Raw genomic sequence first — 20,407 nt, forward strand, 5'->3', positions numbered from 1 at the left:
GAGAGCCCTGAAGTGCAGTGGCAAGCGCCTTACATACACAGGGAAATCCAGCTTTTCCAAGTCCCTGGTGGGTCTGCGACCGTCTCTATTCAAAAGCAGGCAGGATGTCTCCTTTACACAGATGAGAAACTGAGGCCTGGAAAGTGCAGGAACATGTGCAGGGGCTGATGATGCAAGAAGAGATGGCCCCTTCTCTCCATTTTCTTGTGTAAAATTGTAGAAGAACAAGTAAACAATGTTCTGCTCAGCAGCCTGAACTTTGGGGTCATGGAACCATAGGTTCTAATCTTGCTCCAACATTCACCAGCCATGTGTGACCTGGAGCCACTAGTGAATTGCACTGAGCCTCCGTCTGCCCACTTGCAAAACGGGGATAATAATGCCATCGATCTTACAGACGTGTTGTAAGACTTGTATTAGATGGTGTTTATGAAATACTTTAAACAGTAGCTCATCACAGGAACTCTGTCCATGAAGATAGCTGCTATCACTATAGAAAGGCTGGTGATCGGTACCAGTGCCAGACTCTGGCTAGAGATCTCGGGTTGCGTGCTCTGGTGGAAACAGCTATAGAAACACTATCAAGACACTCTGCGTGGGTGGCGATATGCAGTAGCAACAGTCCTAGCTCCATTTCTCACCTGCTCTGTGATCTTTGGCTAAGTCATTTCATTCCGCCAAACCTCAGCTTCTGTGTCTATAAAATGGGAATAACTATACTACCAATCTCAGTGGGACCTTGTGACCACTGAATATGATGTCATATATTATGCATGTAGCACGCTGTCTGGGTACAGCAATGTGCCCAACAGAGTCAGAATCAGAACTAGATAGACATCCCAGCCAGACAATACATGTTCTCCCCAGAGAAGCAGCCTCTGGAGTCATTACTGAATAAAGAAACTTCAGTTTACTCTTCTTTGCCTTCCCTAGACTAACATGCATTTGATCCTTGACGATACCTTCAAGATACATCCGGGAAGTCATTCGGTAGCCCCTGGCGGATTCGTGCCCTTCCCCTCTGGCCATAACCCCCATCCTAGTCCCCTGCTAAACTCTGTTGTGATACCTCTCACGCAGCACTTAAATGACCTGTTTAATTATCTGTCCACCCACGGGGTGGGGAAGGTGGTGGAGGGACAGCCGATACATATTATCAGCTCCATATCCCAGAGTTCCACACAATGCCCAGTACAAAGTGGGAGCTCAATACAACTTGATTAAATGGATGCACGGATGGCTGAATGCATGAAAGGAAAGAGAAAGGGAGGGAAGAGGGAGGGAGAGAAGGAACAAGGAAAGAGTCTGGGCATCGCTACTGTTTCTTACTAGAAAGCTAGTAACTTCCTCCATCATTCGCCACCTGCTCCCCTTGCCTCGGATCTATTATTCCACTAAGTTTTGGTTCTTCATCTGCAAAGCAAATGGATGATGCCTGGCCTTAATCTGGCATCAATTTCTATCAAGAAGTTAACCAAGGAGGAATCAGATCTGACTCCAGAACCGATGCATTTTAAAGAGTGGTCCATTTCCTAACAATTCACCTGCATGAAGCACATTCTGCATTTACACTTCCAGGGGACAATGAAGGGAAGAGGAAAATGAACAATTAATTTTCCTATTTAAATATGTCACAGAAAGAAGTGAGCCAGATGATCAATGTCTTTGTCAACATCTCCTCTCCGTCTGGGTAAGGGTTTTCAGACCCTCCAAGGTAGGCTGGCATCTTTAGCTGTGCCCCAGGTGGGGGGTGCTTTGATCACTCCTCCTGGGTGGGTGGGACTAGGTCCTGCCTGCCTAGGCCCCTCTCAGCAGCAGGTGATGCTGACCTGCTCAGGCCCAATCCACTGTGGCTGGGTCAGGGGACACACCCGCACCCCGCTCCTGTCTCCGCAGAAGGGAGAGATCGCACTCCATGCCCCCAAGGGCAAAGTGCCTCAGACACACATACTTTCCTAGTCTCACTTTGACCCTTCACTCGCTCCCCCTGCTGGGGGTGGGTGGTGACTTGTCTAAATAGTGAGTTTGGGGAAGAGAACCTGGTATGCTCAGGTCAGCCCCACCTGCTTCTCACCTCCCTAAACCCATCCAGCAGACGTAGCTCCTGTTTGGAAGGCCTGAGGTTTGTCACCTTGTGCCCAGAAATGGGTGGCTTTCTCCCACTGAAAAGCGATGCCAATCTGGTCGCATATCCAAGGCCACACTCTCCAGTCAGCGTTACCGGTAATGACGCTGACATTCCGATCGCCCCATTTGACACCCCTCGTGTTTTTCACTGGGTTGGTTTCCCACGTGAGAAGGGAAGAAAGGTGTGGTGGGAGAGTGGCGAGGTGGGACTGGACAAGATCGGCGTTCCCGGCCTGGCCTCCAAAGGCACTAAGGAGAGTCGGTGGGCCATTTTCAATATTTCAAAGGGCCTAACAGAAACTGCATTTATCCACCACCAAAATGCACTGGCCAAATAAATGCCAAGTGTCTGCTTCGGGCTGGAACTTTTCCCAGTCAGTGAGGTCACACTACCCTTTGTCCATTCTGATTGGAGGGACCCAGCCACCACCCTCCAGGGACCCCACAGGCCTGATAATTAAGGGATGTTGGGTGCCCCAGCCCCTCTGTTCACTGCATGAAAAACTTTAGCCCCTTGGCAGGGCTGTCCGCTGCTTTGAAAGGGGAAACTGCAATGAGGTGCATTGAGGGGAATGAATGGGGGTAGTCTCGACCTTAGATAAAAGGACTGAGAATGAATTCCCAAGAAGATGCCTTTTCCCAGGGCCAAACCGCCCAAGTTAGGACAGGGCACATCTCACAGCCTCGACTCAGACAATCCAGGGTGAAGAAAGGAGGGTCGAGGCCACGGGAGGGTGGGAAGGGGGCTGGAGCTTTGGAACAAGAGAAAGGTGGAAAGAGGGGCCGCAGGTGTGCTTCTGCCTGTTGGGTGTGGCTTTGACCTCCTAAGCCTGCAGGCTGCTGTGAAGGAAGCTGGGAACTTCCTGCCCCCTGGCAGAGTCTCCCTGTGGCTATTGTACGGTGGATGGGATTTGGGGAGAGAGCTGATGGTGCCAAGGAGCCTGAAAACAATTGGCAGTTACTTACGTCTTCTGGGAATAAAAACGAGGGAAAGGATTGATGCCCTTCTTAATCCACCCAATCTGGTGGAAACAGTGCCTAAATTTCTTGGGAGGAACTCAGTGAACAGGAAAGCGTCCCCAGCCATACAAAGTCTGGCTGACGTAAGGGTGGGAGAGGCATTTGGAAGCCTTGATCCTCTCCACCCATGCACAGCAGTCTCAGCACACAGAGGAGGGGGACTGCCCCGCCAATCACAGCGGCATGTGGAAACCCCCATCACACTCAGGCCTGAGCTACGCTCTCCAACACATGTACACAGAGGCCTGCGTGCTGAGGAGGGTCAGGCACATGCCCAGCTGTTCATAAGTGAACCAGTACTTCCCCTGTCTTTCCACTAGAGTGCCTTGTCCTTCTATCCCACCCATGGGAACCCCAGAAGAGACAAGGTGTCAGTCAGCGGCAGGTGTTAGTGGCCTATCAGCTTAAACTCTTTTCCAGCTCACTCTTTTCCGGGGGCTTCAGTCTTCGCCACTTCAAGGGCGCCAAATTCTCATTGATCTCACTGGCCCTCCGCTTCCATCCCAGGCAGTAGAGCTAAGCCCCTGTATCTCTCTGACTGAACTGGGCACCCCCACCGAGAGGAAGGCAAGGACGGATGTGGACGACCACCTGCCGCCGCCGCCACTGCCAGAGCACTGGGTCCCCCTCAAGTGGGACTCAAGTGTCCAAGAGCGTGAGGCCACAGCAGCAAGAGCGAGGATGAGGGGAGGTTCGAGAGCTCTTTGGGAGGTAGAAGCCACAAAATGTGGTCAGTGGCAGGGACTGGATGGGAGTGGAATTCAAGGATGACTCCCAGGTTTCCAATTTAGAAAGACGAAAAAAAAAAAAAGAAAAAAGAAAAAGAAAGATGCATGGCTGGCAAAGCCATCTGTGGGGGTGGGACACACAGTGTCTGGGATGGTGAGGCTGCTGGGGGCGGGTCATGACACAGGTGACAACAGGAGGAAAGAACTCAATTTGTGGCACGCTGAACATGGGACCAAGGGCCACGTGGTAGGGCGTGGATCTGGAGTTCAGGGGCAAGGTCTTCATTGGCAACCTGAATGTGGAAACTGGGGATTATCAGCATTTGGAGAGTGGTGGTAGAGCCACGGGAAGAAATGAAATGGAGAAGCAAAGAGAGAGCAATAGGACAGTAAACCTCATTGGGAGGGAGTGAGAAGCAGAGTGAGATGCTGGAGAGAAGGAAGGATAGGCGGAAGGTCAAGAGGCAGGCTGTGGCCAGACTGGGAAAGGTCTAGAAGCCAAGAGAGATGCTTGGATTTGGGCAATAGGAAGTCAGGTGGCGCCCTGGGCTGAAGCACCTCCCCTGGAGCGGGAGGGTGGAAGCCAGATGACAGGCGCTGAGAAATGAATTGGCAGGCACCCTCTCAGGAGGCAGGGCTGGGAAGGGAAGGTGACAGACAAGGTGACAGCCAAAAGCAGGGGGGCAGAGTCAAGGAAGGGGTGTTGTTCAGTGTGTTGTAGAGACGGAGACAAAGTGTGTTTCCAGGCTAACGGGAAGGAAACAGCAGGGAGGAAGGGATTAGAGAAATGAGGAGCAGGGACACCAGGGACAGCAGTGACCTTCCTGGGTGGCACAGGGCACAGCACCCTCAGCACTTCACCCCAATTCAGCAGTGAGGTGCACGCGGTTGTTTCCTTTAGCATCAATTTTTCTGTGATGTGGAAAACAAGGTTGTTCAGACGAGTGAGCGGGTCAGGCTGCCCACAGATGAGAATGGTCCCACAGTGGAAGGAGCCTTTGGTTCCCAGTGGCACAGAGCCCAGGCAGGAGGCACCAGGGACTCAGCTGAGTGGGGGAGACCAACAAAGGATTGAGAGGGAAAAAAGGCGCAGTGTTGGGGCTGATTAACTTCTAGGATCAAAACCTGAGGCCTGGGGACACTGGGTGGGTGCAGATACACACGAATCTACCCTTCCCCACCCGACCTGACCTTAATCTCTCCAGACTGATCCGTTCACTTTCACTAAGGTGTTAATGGGTAACGCTTCTCAAAATATTTAATTTTAACAATGGCTCTCAACGCAAAGATGTCAGCAACAACAGAATCTTCCTGAAACACAGCTGACCCACAGCAGCTATCTCTTTGCTCTGCCTCCAAAAGTTCTACCGTCCCCTTGCCCCAGCCTCTCCGCAATCCCTCACCTTGGGAAATCTGCCATAAGCTGGCGCAGCAACAGGAAACAGAAAGGAAAACCTCAGAGTCTGCAATTCCAGAAAGCAGCTTCCAGGGTGTTAGGTTTGAACTGCCATCCACTTGATGAGCATCCATTCATTCAACAAATACTGACTGAGCACCTACCATGCTCCAAGCGCTGCCCTATGTGCTGGGGACATGGGGTGAATAAAAGAACCTAAGCCCCTTGTCTGTGGGCCAGGGACTCATGGGGACAGAAGGGCAGAAGGGATGCATGGTCAGAGCCAGGGGCTCTGCGAACACGCACCGTTATAGGCACGACTATGAGGTCAGGCTTTTTGCCTCATTTTACTAATGTGGCAACTGAGGTTTAGAAGCAACTAGAGCCAGGATCTGCCCCAGGTTGGCCTTACTCTACAGTTTGTACTCAGAGTGTGTGTTCCATAGCGCTTCCTGGATTCTCTCGGGCAGAGAATCACCTGCTGTCTTGTTAAAATGCAGATTTGGGTTCAACAGGTGGGTTGTGGAGCCTAAGAAGCTGCATTTCTAACAGGCTCCCTGGCAAGGCCTTGAACCACACATTGGAAACCGAGGCCTAGTGTTTCCCAAACTCATCGGATTGTGCAATCTTTGTCTCCAGGGCACTCATTTCATAGTCCCCACCTCACCTCCTAAAACCCAAGAGCTATTAGGCTGAATAAATGAATGAATGAAGGAATGCCCCCCTCCCAGCCTCCCGCTGTCTCTGTACTTCCTAGCATCCCTAGTTGCATAACTAGCCTTTTGCCTCACTTTCCCTGTTGAGACCCCTGGCTCCTCACTGGGACTGCAGGCTCTCTGAACGCCCTTCCACTGGGGGCTGAGCGCTGCCCCAGCCCAGGATAAAGAGGGAGGAACTGGACTGCTGGGCTCCGTCCTCGGGTTCCTCCCCAGCCTGCCCTGAGCCTGCCTTTGCCTGCCTGTTATGCCCATCCTAAAATGCCCGCTGCCTCCCATCACAGGCCCCAGGAAAGTGGCATTTCAGTGCTTTGCGTCTGCTCTACAGTGAGTATTAAATCTAGAATAATGGGAATTAGTATGTGGAGGAAGCCGAACATAAGACTCCCCTGAGTGCCCTCACCTAACAAATCAGAGGCTGGTAGAAGGACTTGGGGATTCAGGAGCTCCAAGCTGTTGGGCCAAGCCTTACCAACAGGCCTTCCGTTAAGTGTGCTAAGCAATTTAAGAATGTTAATGCAGGCCTCTGGGGCTACCGTGGCTCCCCGGTCACTTCTGAGGCTTCCTGATCTCATCAGTACAGATGTGCTTATCTCTAAGGTGCTGCAGCTTCTGGGGACATGTCCTGGCTCTCTCAGGGCCGGCCTGAAAATAGAGGGAGCAGGGAGCCAGGGGCACAGGGCTGGAGATGCAAGTTCAGGTGGCAGAGCCTCTGCTCCAAAGCCACCTGGGCCCCAAGGCCCTTCCTCTGCTCTTTCTTGGGTGCAGTCAAGGCCAGGGTCATCAGAAGGTGGGCAGAGGTATGTAGATGGTTGAAGGCCTGTCTCCTGTGAGCTCCACCTTGAGACCCGGGGAGCAGTATACCTAGGAGCTTCCAGACACACTTAATGTGCTGCTGCTGCATCTGCTGCATCATCATCATCATCATCATCATCGTCATCATCATCATCATCACAGGAACTTGTTAAAGAGGCAGACTGCACGCTCTGCTCCTGGATTCTCTGATTCAGAAAATCAGGGAAGGGCTTGGAATCTACGTGTGTAACTGGGAAACCTGGGTACCATGGTTAAGTCTGTGGGCTCCAGAATCAGAATAAATTTAAATCCCTCTCCTTAGCTGTGTGTTCTTCGGCGAGTAACGTAATCTCCTTCAATATCACTTTCTTCAATTGCACAGTGACTGACTTTTAGCAGTGTCCTAAGGTTTAAGGAGAGGAACGTGCAGCTCTCAGAACGGGCCTTGAGTGTTCCTGAAAGGACTGCCTCCAGCTTCCATGACAACGATGATGGTGCTGAGGCGGGGGGATGCAAACTTGACATCCCGCAAACGCCGCTTGCTGCCTTAGTCCCGTACCCAGGCTGCTCCCTCTGTCTGGGACTTCCTGCCCCACGTCATCCTTCTCCAAGGGATGCCTGCTCACTCCTGGAGAGCCCACTTCGCCTTTGGGTGAAGTATGCCCTGCTACCCCCAACCCCTCCTCTCTTCACTTCCCTGGGCCTTTGGAGAACTGTCCTTTGGGGAGGGCATTTGGTTTTAAACAGTATTTGTGTCCACGGTCCTCAGCCCAAGGCCACTGCACTAGGTTCTCAGTGAATGTTCAAATGACCCAGCTCACTGCTCCCAAGCAGATGGGAGCAGCTAAGGGCCTGAAGAGTCCTCCTTGTTGATGGAGCTGCTGGGCTGAGCCTGGCTAAAGGGAAGGCCATGGAGAGGGAGGGCCTGGGCAAGGTGGTGGGGTGGAGGCAACAAGGTCAAGGTCATGAGAAAGCCCAAACTGATGATGGGGTTGAGGGTAAAGGAGGGAAGAATCTTGGTGTTCAGGAAAGTAACAAGATTGGGGTAAAGGAGAGAGAAAAGTGAAGGAGGTTGGAAGAGAAGACGGGACAAGAAAGGCAGATGATCAAAGTATTGAGGGGCATGAATGTCTTAGACAAGGTAGAGCACACAGGTCTCCCCACCGGACAGTATGTTGAAATGGCCTGTGAGTCATCCTCACGCAGGCAGATTTCCTATTTTTATTTTCATTCTTGATAAAAGTTTTGGGATGTTCTCACTGAGGCAGGATTCACAAAACCATGATATATTATCCACAATTCATGGGGTGAGAGTTTTATGGACTTTTGACAGTATCAGATGTCTACCCTCTCTGGGTAGGCGGAGGCAGGACAGAGGAAAGACAGAAGGAAAAGGACTTCCTCATCTCCTCCTTGCCGCCCTCTCCTCATGGGTCTCTAAGCCCCCACACCAACACCTGCCCTCCCCAGCAGTGCCCTCTGCCCTCGTTGTCACCTCCTTCCCTCAGGGACATGCACAGGGCAACCAGGCCATGCCCCTGCTCACAACACTCCAGACTCCTCGCTGCTCTTATTCGGTTAGCCGACCTTCACTTCACACTGAACTTCTAGACCTTGAACATCGCTTGCTTCCGCTCAGCTGAGAGTCCCTGCAGATAGGTCTCCATTCTTGACATGCTTTCCCCACTGCTTCTCTCTATCTGCTCTCTGCTCGCTATCCTGCAAGGCTCTGCCTAAACTTCACTGCTCTATCGGCCTTCCCTGACCTCTTGAGTCTGGAGAGTCACCCTTCTTTATTTTTAATTGTGGCAAAATATATACAACATAAAAGTTACCATGTTAACCATTTTGAAAGAGTCTGGTTGGGTCATACTAAGAATTGTCACATTGCTGTGTTACCATCACCACCACCCATCCCCAGAACACTTTTTATCTTGCAAAGCTAAAACTCTGCCCCTGTTATAAACAACATTCCTCACTTCCCCTTCCCCCAGCCCCTGGCAACCACCCTTCTACTTTCTCTTTCTGTGGGTTTGACTAGTCTCAGTACCTCATATAACTAGAATCATATAATATTTGGCCTTCTGTGATAGGTTATTTCATTTATCATAATGTGTTCAAGGTTCACCCATGTTGTAGCATGTAGAATATCCCTACTTTTTTAAGGTTGAATAATAATTCATTGTATGTATATGCTATGTTTTGTTTCTCCATCTTCCAGTGATGGATACTTGGTTTGCTCCACCTTTTAGATATTGTGAATGACATCACCATGAACATGTGTGTAACTGCCTGTCTTACATACCCTCACCTATGGTACTTGTCTATGTCCCAGTGCATTGGAGAGCTCAGGCACAGCACAGACCCTCCATGAATGCCTGCTGTAGGGCTCAGTAATCCCTCCTGTCCTCTAAGTGTGGCATCCATCAGAGAATTGATTTGTACTTTAACTGGCACCTTCAGGAAACACAGAGCCTTCAGTCAAGGGACCCTCTTAGGATTTAGGAGCCCAGAATGGACAACAAGGTTCTGGGATTACTCCAACCCTCCACACAGAGAGCCAGGGCTGCAGGAGGGTGAACTCAGGTGGTCTTGAGAACCTGACCTGACCCCAGCTCATCAGTGCCCCCATATGTCCCAACTTCGGTTTTCCACAAAAACACTGATGGATCTTGACTATGTTTAAAAGGAAGCAATTCTTCATAGCAGCGTTATTTACAATAGCCAAGTGCTGGAAATAGCCTAAGTGCCCATCAGTAAATGAGTGGATCAAAAAACTGTGGTACAGTTACACAATGGAATACTATGCAGCAGAAAGAAGGAGCTCCTACCCTTTCGCGGCAGCATGGATGGAACTGGAGAGGACTATGCTAAGTGAAATAAGCCAGTCAGTGAAAGACAAACACCATATGATCTCACCTATAAGTGGACCCTAATCAACAACAAAAAAAATGAGCAAAATAGAACCAGAGACATGAAGATAAAGAACAAACTGACAGTGAACAAAGGGGAAGGGGGAGAGGAATAAGGGAGAGAAAGGGAAGGGACAAATCAAGGAATATGAATAGAGGACTCATGGGCATGGACGATGGGGTGGGGACTGACTGTGGGAGGTGGCAGGGCTGGGGAGAGCAATGGGGAAAAACGTGGGACAACTGTAATTGAACAATAAAAAAAATTAAATAAAGGAAGCATGTCTGTCCAAAGAAAGACACCATAACAGAATAGATGAAAGAATAAAAGAGACTACTTATACCCTCTAAAAATGGCAAAGGGCAAGATCTGGAATATGAAAAAAAACTTCTGCAAATTAACCAAAAGTTTTCTAAATTGAGATAGGAAGTCCAATTTAAAAACAGGCAACCACTAGCAACAGGCAATTTACAAAAAAGAGAAGCTCAAACAACTAACTAGCATACAAGAGATATTCAAACTTACTAGTAATCAGAGAAATGCCAATTAAAACAATGAGATGGCCCTTTAAACTCAACAGAAGGGCGAAAATCAGAAAGGCAGATAATACTAGATGTCGGTGACGACATGGGCAGACAGAAGCTCTTGTGCGCTCTCAGTGGGAACATTTCCTGGCGCAGCCGTTTTAGAAAACATCATGGCAGAACACAGAACGTTAACTCGAGGATCCCAATCCACCATCTGTAGAGCCCAGAGTTATTCTCACTCAGGGTCCTGAGAGAGCGTGTGCAAAGATGTTCTTCAGAACTTCATGTGTAGCCAGGATGAGTTACAGACAAGCCACAGGTCTCTCCCCAGGGGGATGGATGCCCAGAATGTGATGGATGCACAGCACACAATGCCCGCAGCAATTAGAAACGTGGACTAGACACACACAGGGAGCAAGTCCAGATCTTTATAGTGTTCAGTAAATACAGTAAGGAACTGGATGAGATGTATCGTTCACTATCATTATATAAATTAAAAATACATATGCACACAAAACAACCCTACATATTTTATAAGAATCCATGCATATTTTAAGACATAGCAAACATATCAGAGCCGGTACTGATGGAGGAGGAAAACAATGCCTCAGGATTGGGCATAAAGGGAGGAAAATTCTTAAATAAAATAAGAGAGGAGTCTGGCACTGACAGATGATCATAAAGTGTCATGGTCTGAGGGTAGGATTAATTCAATGTTATGCACCTGGGCTCAGGAGGAGGAGGAGGGGGAGGAGGGGGAGGACAGGAAGGAGGAGAAGGAGAAGAAAACAAAAATACCCAACTGTGTCATCCATATGACTCAGAAAACTATCCTTGTAACCTTTTCCTCTTCCCATGTTTCCTGGAACAAAATGTCATGAGCTGTGAGGCTCAGTAGCCCTCAAATACTGGGAATTTTCCCCTTGCAAGAGTTTAAAGGCCCCAATAGGGATCTTGTCTCCCAGATGGGTATTAGTGAAAATGAAGCCTGAACAGTCCGCTCTCCCAGGCTGAACTCGCTGTGATGCTGCCCCGGCGGCGCACAGGGAAGGACGGGCTGTGGCAGATGTCTGATGGGCGGCGGATGGGATAGCTTGTGTCCTCCCTTTTAAGTTCTCAGGCGCAGCCCGACATTGGAGCGCAAGAATGGATCAGGGCCAGGAAGCCCCGTGAGTTTACCGTCCTTCACCCACCGCCCCGGCGCCCTGAAGGGCCAGGCAGGCTCACTGTAGAAGAAGTCATTTTCACACCCCTAAAAGCCAAGCTGGGGTGGCCACTGGGCATGATCTCCCATTGGATGAGGCTTAAGATTATTAACCTATTCTAATATCTCGGGATCATTTTTGTTTTGTTGATTAAAGAGCTTCCAAGTGCAGTATTACACAGACATGGTGGGTATCATTATCCCCATTTTACAAGTAGGAAATGGAGGCCCAGGAAGATGAACTCATTCTCTCGTGGTCATGTAAGTTGTAGAAGCACCACCGAGACTGGAAGACTATTTCCCTTACTCTCAGGCTAAATTTCAAGACATATATCAAACGTATCAGCATGTCTTCCTCCCTGCTGTGGATCTGCTACATGTCAGCCCTTCTGGGGCTGCACAAATGACAAGGGCCAGCGCCACACAGTCCCTGGGAGGAGGGAATGTCATCCTTGAGGTATCTGTTTTCATGCTAGAAACATTTTAACATGGATTGAAAACAAATCATTAAACGTTTACCTCCTTCTTATCACCAAGCGATGTGCAAAAGCCCACACATCCTCAGCCGGCCTCCCCCAGTCCATGAACCTTTCTGCATCCTTGACCCCCAGCCCCAGAATGGCGATAGAGGAAGCAATGAGGGTCAGTAGGTGGCAAGCGAGACTCGGGCTGGGGTGGAGCAGAGTCAGGCGGCCAGGCAGCACGTAGACAAACCTCCCGGGGCCTGAGTCCACTCTCCCATGCTCGCTCATCTCAGAAAGGGCCATCAATCATCCATGCCAAATGCCTGCGCATCCTCTGATAATACACTTATGCCTCAAATGGTCCAAATTTCAAAGTCTCTGCTTTCTCCCCTTAAAGTTATAACTGTCACACTCGCTTACTTTCATTCAATAAATACATGTAGCTACTTAATAATAGAACTTGTTCTATTTCCTATTTGAAAACCTAGAAGATGGACACATAATTTTTTGGAGGTATCTGGCTTATAATTGCTCTTAATTGAGTATAAATTAGACATTGGCAGGGAGGAAGGCTATTTGTGCTGCAATATGAGCCCTTATTTTCTACTCTAGACCACATGGGAGACGCTCAAAGAAATTTCTAAGAGTCATCCTGGTGCTCTCGGTAATTTAACTATACATACATTATTTTTAGCATCATAAAAGTTCCTATAATGATGATTTTCAAGGGTAGGACTGACATCCTCTTAGAGATCAATTCAGTTTAAAAGATTCCAAAAATACAGAAACAAATAGGTAGAACATGAAAGGCAATTTCTAGTAGCGAGATGCCCCAAAAGGGGAGGGCCAGAGGTGAGCCCCTAAGCCACCCAGGACTTTGTTCTCTGTGGGTATAGCACCCCACCACGTTTAGGATGCGCACAGCACCCTTCTCTGCGGCAGGATGTGCCGGGGGCCGCAGTGGGGCTCCTGGCAGATGCCTGGCACCTTTCCCTGGCAGGGTGTGCAGTGGGGCCCAACAGGACTCCCAGTTTCTCCCGGAAGAACGACCCTTTAGAGCAGGAGAGTGGTGCCTCCAGCGTGTTAGGGTCCATGTCAGTGTGGAAGCAAGGGCTGGTAGGGACTTTCTGTCTGCTGGAAATTTCCCCGTTTAGGCAACTGAGAAACTGAAGAGTTCTGGGGAGGAAGAGGAAGATGCTACAACAACAGGAAGCAAGTTGTTTCTGGTGCCCTGACTCATTTCCCATTTCCTCAAACTGCCCACGCAGTAGTCTATTTAATATTTAACCCCACCTCCTCTCCCAGTATCCCATCCCAACTCACGCCACCCCAATACCTTCTGAATCACCCCCATCTCGCCCCATCCCACCATGACACATTCACCTCTAGTCCACCGTATCCTCACGGTCCCATTCTACCACACCCTACCTGCACCTGCCCCATCCTATCCTTTCCCATCCCAGTCCAGTCTAACCACCCACCCCATCCTAACCCAGTCAATCCCTGGAATACTCTATATCCCACCCCACACCATCGTATTATACTCAATCCTATTCCACCACCCACCTTGGTTCATCACAATTCATTCTATCTCTCCCATCCCCAAACATCCTAATCCACTCTTGATCCTACCCCACTCAATACTTCCTACTTAATCTCAGTCCATTTCAAATCATTCTATTTCTCCAATCCCACACCATCATATTCCATTACATTCTCTCCCCTCTCATCACCTACTTGGCTAAGGTTCTCATTTGTGATTTACACAGGGGCATAGCCATTCTCCATGTTACATGAAGAAACATGAGAAAGCCAAAGAGTCTCACCCTCCCCCAAAAATCTAAGAGCTAGGTGTGCACTTGTGCAGCAGGGGGGAAAAAAGAATCCAGAATCTCCTCTTTAAAGAAGGGGTACTGAAAAGATAATCCAGGTGGTTGAGTTCTAAACAGTCCAGAAAGTAAATAAGTATGATTTTCTTTGTTTCTCCTAACACACAAGAGCCAAGAAAAATCTCTAAGAAATGCAAAATCATTTTCAGGTTGAGGAACCCCCACAATGCATGGCCCACCCTTTGCTTTCTGTGGGTCCAAAGGAGAGCCAAGTTCTATTCAAAACCAGTGAAGCCTGAGAGAGCATCTCCATGAGGCAGAGGACTCTAAAATAATCCTCCACTTGCAGGTTTGTCCAGATGTTCCCCTGTTACAGTGGGAGATCTTGCAAGCAGAGAGGGAGTGGTTGGGAGGCCATATCCCACTCAAGGAATGAAACCCAATGAGGGCAGTGTCAGTGGCATTCTCCAACCTCTAGAGGGCAATAGAGGCTCCTCCCCCTTGGTTACTCCTGGAAGACACTAGGTAAGGTGGGCTGATGGGCCGGGTGAGTTGGCCACCATCTAAGGGTTGTGCTTTCAGTGAGGAGAGCAAAGAGCAAAGATTCTTGGTGATGCATACAGTGGCAGTTTAGAGGGGCATAGTTTTAGAACGGTTTCTCTTGTGATTCTAAGAGGCTGGTACAGAAGGCAAGTAGCCAGTAGTAGCAGAAGTAGTAGTAGTAGAGGCAGCCTCTACAATATTCTGATGCTAACAATGGCCCCTGTGACAAATGCTTTCCATGAATTAAGAGGTTGGGCCCTAGAGTCAGGCAGCCCTGAGGTTCAATCTTGCCTCCTTTACCTATCTGCTCTACAATCTTAGACAAATTGCTTAACTTCTGAACCTCAGCCTCTTCAAATATGACATTATAGTGGTTGGACTGCTGTGTGAATTGAAAACAAATGTCTATAAAATATTAGCCAGCTATTATTAGTAGGCTGCAGAAGGGCCTGGACTACCTCGCACTTGAGGATGTCCCTCCACCTCTCCCCACTCCTCCAAACCCCTTGCTTTTGGAATGTCCAACAGCGAAAGGGAGCCTTGAGTTCCAGAGAACCTGCTGCTGGTCCTCTCAACGAGTGTTTACTGAGAGTCTTCTGTGTGTTATGACCTGGGCTACACTGCCCTGCCCGAGTTCACAGACCTTTAGGGAATACAGAGACTTCATCTCACTAAGCAAGAAATTCCAGTGAGTCCTGATGATTTTACTACAAGGGAAACCTGGGCAATTGGGAGAGCCCACAACAAAGTTCAGTCCAGATGGGTGTTTAGGACAAGAAGGAAACCAAGGATAACTTTGCAGTCGCATCCCAAGAGCGGCAGTTGGGGTGGATGCACCGTGGCTGCCTGAGGCGCTAGAAAGTTGGGATCCAGGCCTCAAGTGCCAAAAGCAGCACAGCAAACCTGAGGGAGCAGGGCAGTGGGGAAAGCAGGGCAGAGGCTGGAGACCTGGACAGAGGGATTCCAGGGGTACCAGCCACCTGGATCCCCTCAGAAGTCAGACAGTGGTATGTTTATGAGTAAAAGATTTGGAGTCAGGCAGACTGGGTTCAAACACTGGCTTGGCGGTTGATGTGTTGTATAAATAAGTTCCGTGTCCTCTCTGAACCTGCTTCTTCATGTGTAAAATGGGGGTAGTAATAGGGCAGCCTCACTGGGTTGCTGTGAGATTCGAGTTAATACATGCCAGTGTTTGGGATGATGGCAGCACATGGTGAGGACGCAGTGAACGTCAGCTGTTAGTGTTACTGTCCCGGCTACCTAGATGTTTTCTGAGCACGGTGGGTGAGGGAGGACACAATGAGGGCACACAGGTTCCTGGCTGAGTCCTTTGTCCTCAGTGTTCCTGTGTCAGCCTCAGCTTCCACTTAAAGGGCAGCTTCGATGAGGCAGGCATGTGCTGGGCCTGTTGCACCTCTGATTCTAATCCATCTCACGCCACAGGAATGAGTTGTCCCTTTTGCAGGTGGGGACCCTGAGCCTTGGAGAGGTCTAAAGGTCAGCTATTCCTCCAACACGGTACATTGCGCTCTGCTGAGCAATCAGCCTTCCTTAACTGGCTGGAGTGACAATGATGATGAAGCAGACGCAGGTCAGACGCATGAGTCAAGGTGATGCTGCCGAAGCCACCTGCTGGACTCTTCTTGACATATCCAAACCTTACAGTGCCCAAGGCTCCCCAACCTGGTTCTCCAGTCCCCTTACCACATGCTTCACATCTCATTTGCAACAAAGCCACACACCCACAGGCCTGGGATAGGGTCAACATTGTCCGCTGTAGTCAGCTAATTTTTTTAAAACCATAAACCCACAGTTCAATTGCAAATGGAATTTCAAATTCATACACTCGTGCCTGAGCAGTTAAATGCCTTCTCTTCTGGCGGGGTCGGGGAGCTGCATGCTAAAGGCTTGCTGTTGTCATGGTTCTGAAGTATAAGGAGCTATCTTAGCTATCTATGACATTTAGTTCAGGGGCAAGGGGACAACAGAGGACCAGGTGTCATTGTTATCTCTGGCCTCCTTGACCTCCAAAGCCCTTTATTTAGTTTTATTGGTCCCTAAAAAATGGTCCAAAAATATTTTAAAATCATCTACTGATTTAACAACCATCTATCAGACACCAGTTCTATGTCTGGTTCTGGGCTGAATGATGGAAATAAAAGAGAAATAAAGCACTGACCCTGTCTTCAGGAAGCTCCCAGTTCGGCACATAAGGCAGATAAGTAAATATTCTGAATACAACTATATGATTATGGTCAGTGCACTAGGCTGCAAGAGGCCCCTGACAGCATTTGGAAACACACAAAGTAGGGAGAATTTTTTAAAAATTGGTATTTGAATTTTTTAAAGCAATGAAGTGGTTACGCAGGGGAAATATCAGAACTTTGTTGGAATTCCTTATACTTATAGTTTAATATTACTTTTATTTTTGAACTACTTATTAAGGAGATGGGAGGCATTTCAGCCTTTTCAATGCTCAGAGCCTCTGAACCCAGGGTAAGGTAGGGGAGTTTGAGGATTGAGGGTATGAAACGTACAGAACTTGATGGCTACCTGATAAGGGAGGGAGTTGAGGATAATACTCAGGTTTCTGAGCTGGGTAACTAGGAGGCTGCAGGTATCATCAGCCCACACAGGCAATACTGAACGCTCAGGAGAGGAACTAAGGAGTTTGCTTTAGAAAGGAAACATCCAGGTGAAGATGTCCAAAAGTCAGCCAGATATATGGGCTGCCTAGACCCAGAGTTTCCGTGCACAACAAAGCCAATAGACATATATCAGGAGAAGCATCTTGGCAGGAGGTCTATGTGGTCGTGGAAGGGATGGACTGGGATGAGCTCACCCAGGGAGTGGTGAAGGAAAATGAGGAAAAGCACAAGAACGGAACACTGCAGGAAACCATCCTTTCAGGAGGGAAATAAGTGCTACTGTAGAGAATGGGGAGGAACAGCCAAGAGGTAGGAAACAAATCAGCAAAGCAATGTCCCAGAAGCTCAAGGAGTTAAGTTTTTAAAGGAATAACCCAAAGCATTCAGAATCACAGAGAGATAAAAGAAGAGAAAGACAGAGAAAGAAAGGGGGGGGACATGGGGGGAAGGGAGGGAGGGAAGAAAAGGGAGGGAAGGAAAAAACAAGGGAAAAGAAAAGCCAACCACAGAAAGAAACATCTGGCCATGAGGGTGGTCCTTGGAGGTCTTTCCTAGAGAGTTCCAGTTCTGGGGACAGAAGGACTGCAGGGAGTAAATGGTCACAAAGAAAGTGAGCTGAAGACCACTCAGAAGACAACTGACTTGTAAAAGATAAAGAGATGGGATGGTAGCTAAAAGGTCAGCAGGGCCAAGAAGTTTGGTTAGCTTATTCCATGTTAAAGATTGAAGCTGCTTATAGGCCACGAGGAAACATTAGGAGGAACAGTGACTGATGGGAAGTGGGGAGAGGAGGTCATTCATGGGAGGTCTCCAAGGAGGCTGGGAGCAGGGGAAGGGGGAGGCCAGGCACAGATGGAAGGGGTTGAGTAATTGATGGTCAAAGACACAGGTGGGTAAAGAGGGGCCCCTTGTCAAATCCTTATATTCATTTTATCCAGTCATCCCTGGGCTAAGGAAGGGAGATGGTTCAGTCCTGAGTGTCTTTTAAAGTCAACAATGAGAAAAGAACACAAAATGAATGTGCTTCCCCCTCTAATGTGCCAAATCCTGCAATCGTCTGTCACCAAGTCCATTTCCAAATCTTTGTTGCTTGCAAGGCCAAACAGCACATCTAAATGCAGGGAAGGTTTAAAAAGAAATGAACTGGGAGCACTGGAAGCTAGAGCAGGCCTGTCAGAGAGCAAGGGCCTCTCACCCAAATCATTTGCCAGCACCACCCCAACTTCTCTGCTGCCCAAAGAGCTGCTGGCATGATCTCTCTGAGGCAGGATTCCAGCAGCGCCCAGCAGCGTGCAAGCTCCTGTGAGCGGGCCTTTTTCTTTCCCAGGAGGCTTGCTATACTCTGAGGCCCTGGGCAAACCTAGCTAGAAAAATAATTCGATCACATCAGGGGCAGTACCAGGCCGCCTAAGCCTGAGCAGGACCACACCTGGACAAACTGCTGAAAGGTCTGATAGCCAGTAGCAGCGGTCCCCTCGCCGCCTGTGTGGCAAGTCTGGGTGACCAGCGGCGCCGTCGTGAACAGCACAGCCATCCAGTGGGTGTGGGTGTACGTGAGGCCATAGTTCCTAGGCGCGCGCACCGCGGGCGCCCCTCTCTGGGTGTCAGCGGCTATGACTCCTAGGAGAACCCGAGAAAGTCCGGTCAAGTAGGGGATGGGAGAGCTGGGCTGGCTCAGCGCCCTCCTTGACCAGCAACCCTAACATTCCCGGCTAAGGAGCTGGCGACAGGGTCTGCAGGGACCCACTCACAAGATCTGGAGCCCGGAGTGGGTCGGAGAGCTTGCCAGGGAAGGGGGACACTTTCCAGGAAGGAAGCACTCGGATGCTGGAGTGGCCAAGGCAAAGCCTTCAGAGGTTCAATCGGTGGTTTAAAACAAAACAAAACAAAACAAAACATCCAACACAGCTCCAGGCCGGAGGTGCCCTGAGTCCAGGCCTGGGCAGCAGGTGTCACGGGTGTCAATCTCCTGGCTAAATGAAAATGCGACCCCAGGCATCGCCCCGCTGGACCGGTCTCCACCAGGGCACACCGGTCTCCTTTCTAGGCTGTGGCTAGAGGAGATAAAATAGGAAGGCACCAGTGGAGGCCAGTCCCCACTTGCGGACTGGGTTCTCTCCAAGGGCCGCGTGCCTTCCCTGGTCCACAAGCTTCAGCCAGACACCCGAGAAGTTCGGGACTCGTCGAACCCGCCAGGTCTGCCCCCCTTCCAGACTTGGTCGCCAGGAGCAGGTCCCGCCGCCCGCGCCGCCGCTGCCGCAGCCCCGGCGCTCGGCTGCAGCAGGGCGCGGGAAAGGGCACTTTGGCGCGGAGTGGGAACCGATGGGAAGGTGGCGGCGCGGAGCCTGACGGCGATACTCCCTTCCCAGCCCCCGAGCACAACCCCCACTCCCACCTTCTCGTCGCTCATCACCCCCAGCCCCCACCTGAGTTCTTCGGCAAAGCGTGCTTGGGCCCCCTCCCCCGCGCCGCTCAGGGCCGGCACCCACCGGACCCCCTCCAAGCCCAGGGCCCCGAAGAAGGAGGGTTCTTGGGGAAGGGGATGGAGACCGCAGTCTCGGGGTGGCCCGGCGGGGGGCGCGGACTTCCTACGAGAGCAAATGGGCGGGGGCAGGGCAGGACAGGACAGATCCTGCAGGCCCCCGGACGGGTGTGCCTCCCAGAATAGGGAGGTAGGGGGAGGGCTCCAGGAAAGTTTATCCGGGAAAAGCTTGGCATCTTGGGGGCTGGGAGACCGGAGAAACTGAAGCCGCGGTTCGTCTGCCCCGCAACCGCTGGCGGGGATGTCTATCTCCCAGGCCCCCACACCGGCCGGATCCGGCCAAGTTGCTGCTGGGGTTGGGGGTAGCGGTGAGGGTGGAGATGCGGACACTGTTGGGCGGGGGGAAGCTGGAGCTTAGCTTGAGGGTGGGCTACTGGGAGGATGGAAGGTTAAGAGGAAGGGTGGGGAAAGGAACGGGGACCCGGACCGGGCGAGGGTGGGGCGCGCGGCAGCAGCCGGCTGCCCAGCGCGGCCGGACTCACCCGCGGCGGCCGAGACACTGAGCAGCCCCCAGACCAGCAGCAGCAGCAGCGGCGGCGGCGGCGGCGGTGGCAGCGGCGGGCGGCCCCAGCAGCTCCCAGCGCCCGGCACAAGCGCCGAAATCCCGGCTTCGCTGCGAGCCCTCCCCACGGGGCAGCCGCAGCGCCCCAGCTTGCGTCCCCGCGAGCGCGGCATGGCGCGGCCGGCAGCGCCGAGGGAGAGGCTCCTCTCGCCGCTGAGGAGAAAGGAGGTCAGGAGAGCTCTGGAGCTTTTTTCTGCTCGGAAAAAATCCCGGTACGCGGGAGCCCTGAGCTTCTGCGGCTGGAATGAACCAAGTGTCCGCCCGGCCGGGGAGAGGCGCGCTGCGCTCTCGGAAATGACTCCCTCCAATCCCGCTTCGCGGGGTTCGCGCCGGGGGGGGGGGGTACGGGGGGGTGAATTATCCCCGGATTAATCACTCTGGAGCCGCTTCTCC

At 50.8% G+C, this 20,407-nt stretch overlaps 1 protein-coding gene across 1 annotated transcript in view; it reads right to left on the reverse strand.

The window, feature by feature from the left end:
- CSMD2 (CUB and Sushi multiple domains 2) overlaps positions 1-20,127 on the reverse strand; it is a 547,845-nt gene extending 527,718 nt beyond the window's left edge. The window contains exon 1 of the mRNA XM_054571941.1: positions 19,935-20,127. Within this exon, the coding sequence (XP_054427916.1) occupies positions 19,935-20,127 (193 nt within the window). The remainder of the gene's footprint in view (positions 1-19,934) is intronic.
- Positions 20,128-20,407: the final 280 nt, after the last annotated feature.

Source organism: Pteronotus mesoamericanus, unplaced genomic scaffold (genome assembly GCF_021234165.1).
Source record: "Pteronotus mesoamericanus isolate MK-2021 breed Mesoamerican mustached bat unplaced genomic scaffold, CSHL_Meso_final contig_221, whole genome shotgun sequence".
NCBI lineage: Eukaryota > Metazoa > Chordata > Mammalia > Chiroptera > Mormoopidae > Pteronotus > Pteronotus mesoamericanus.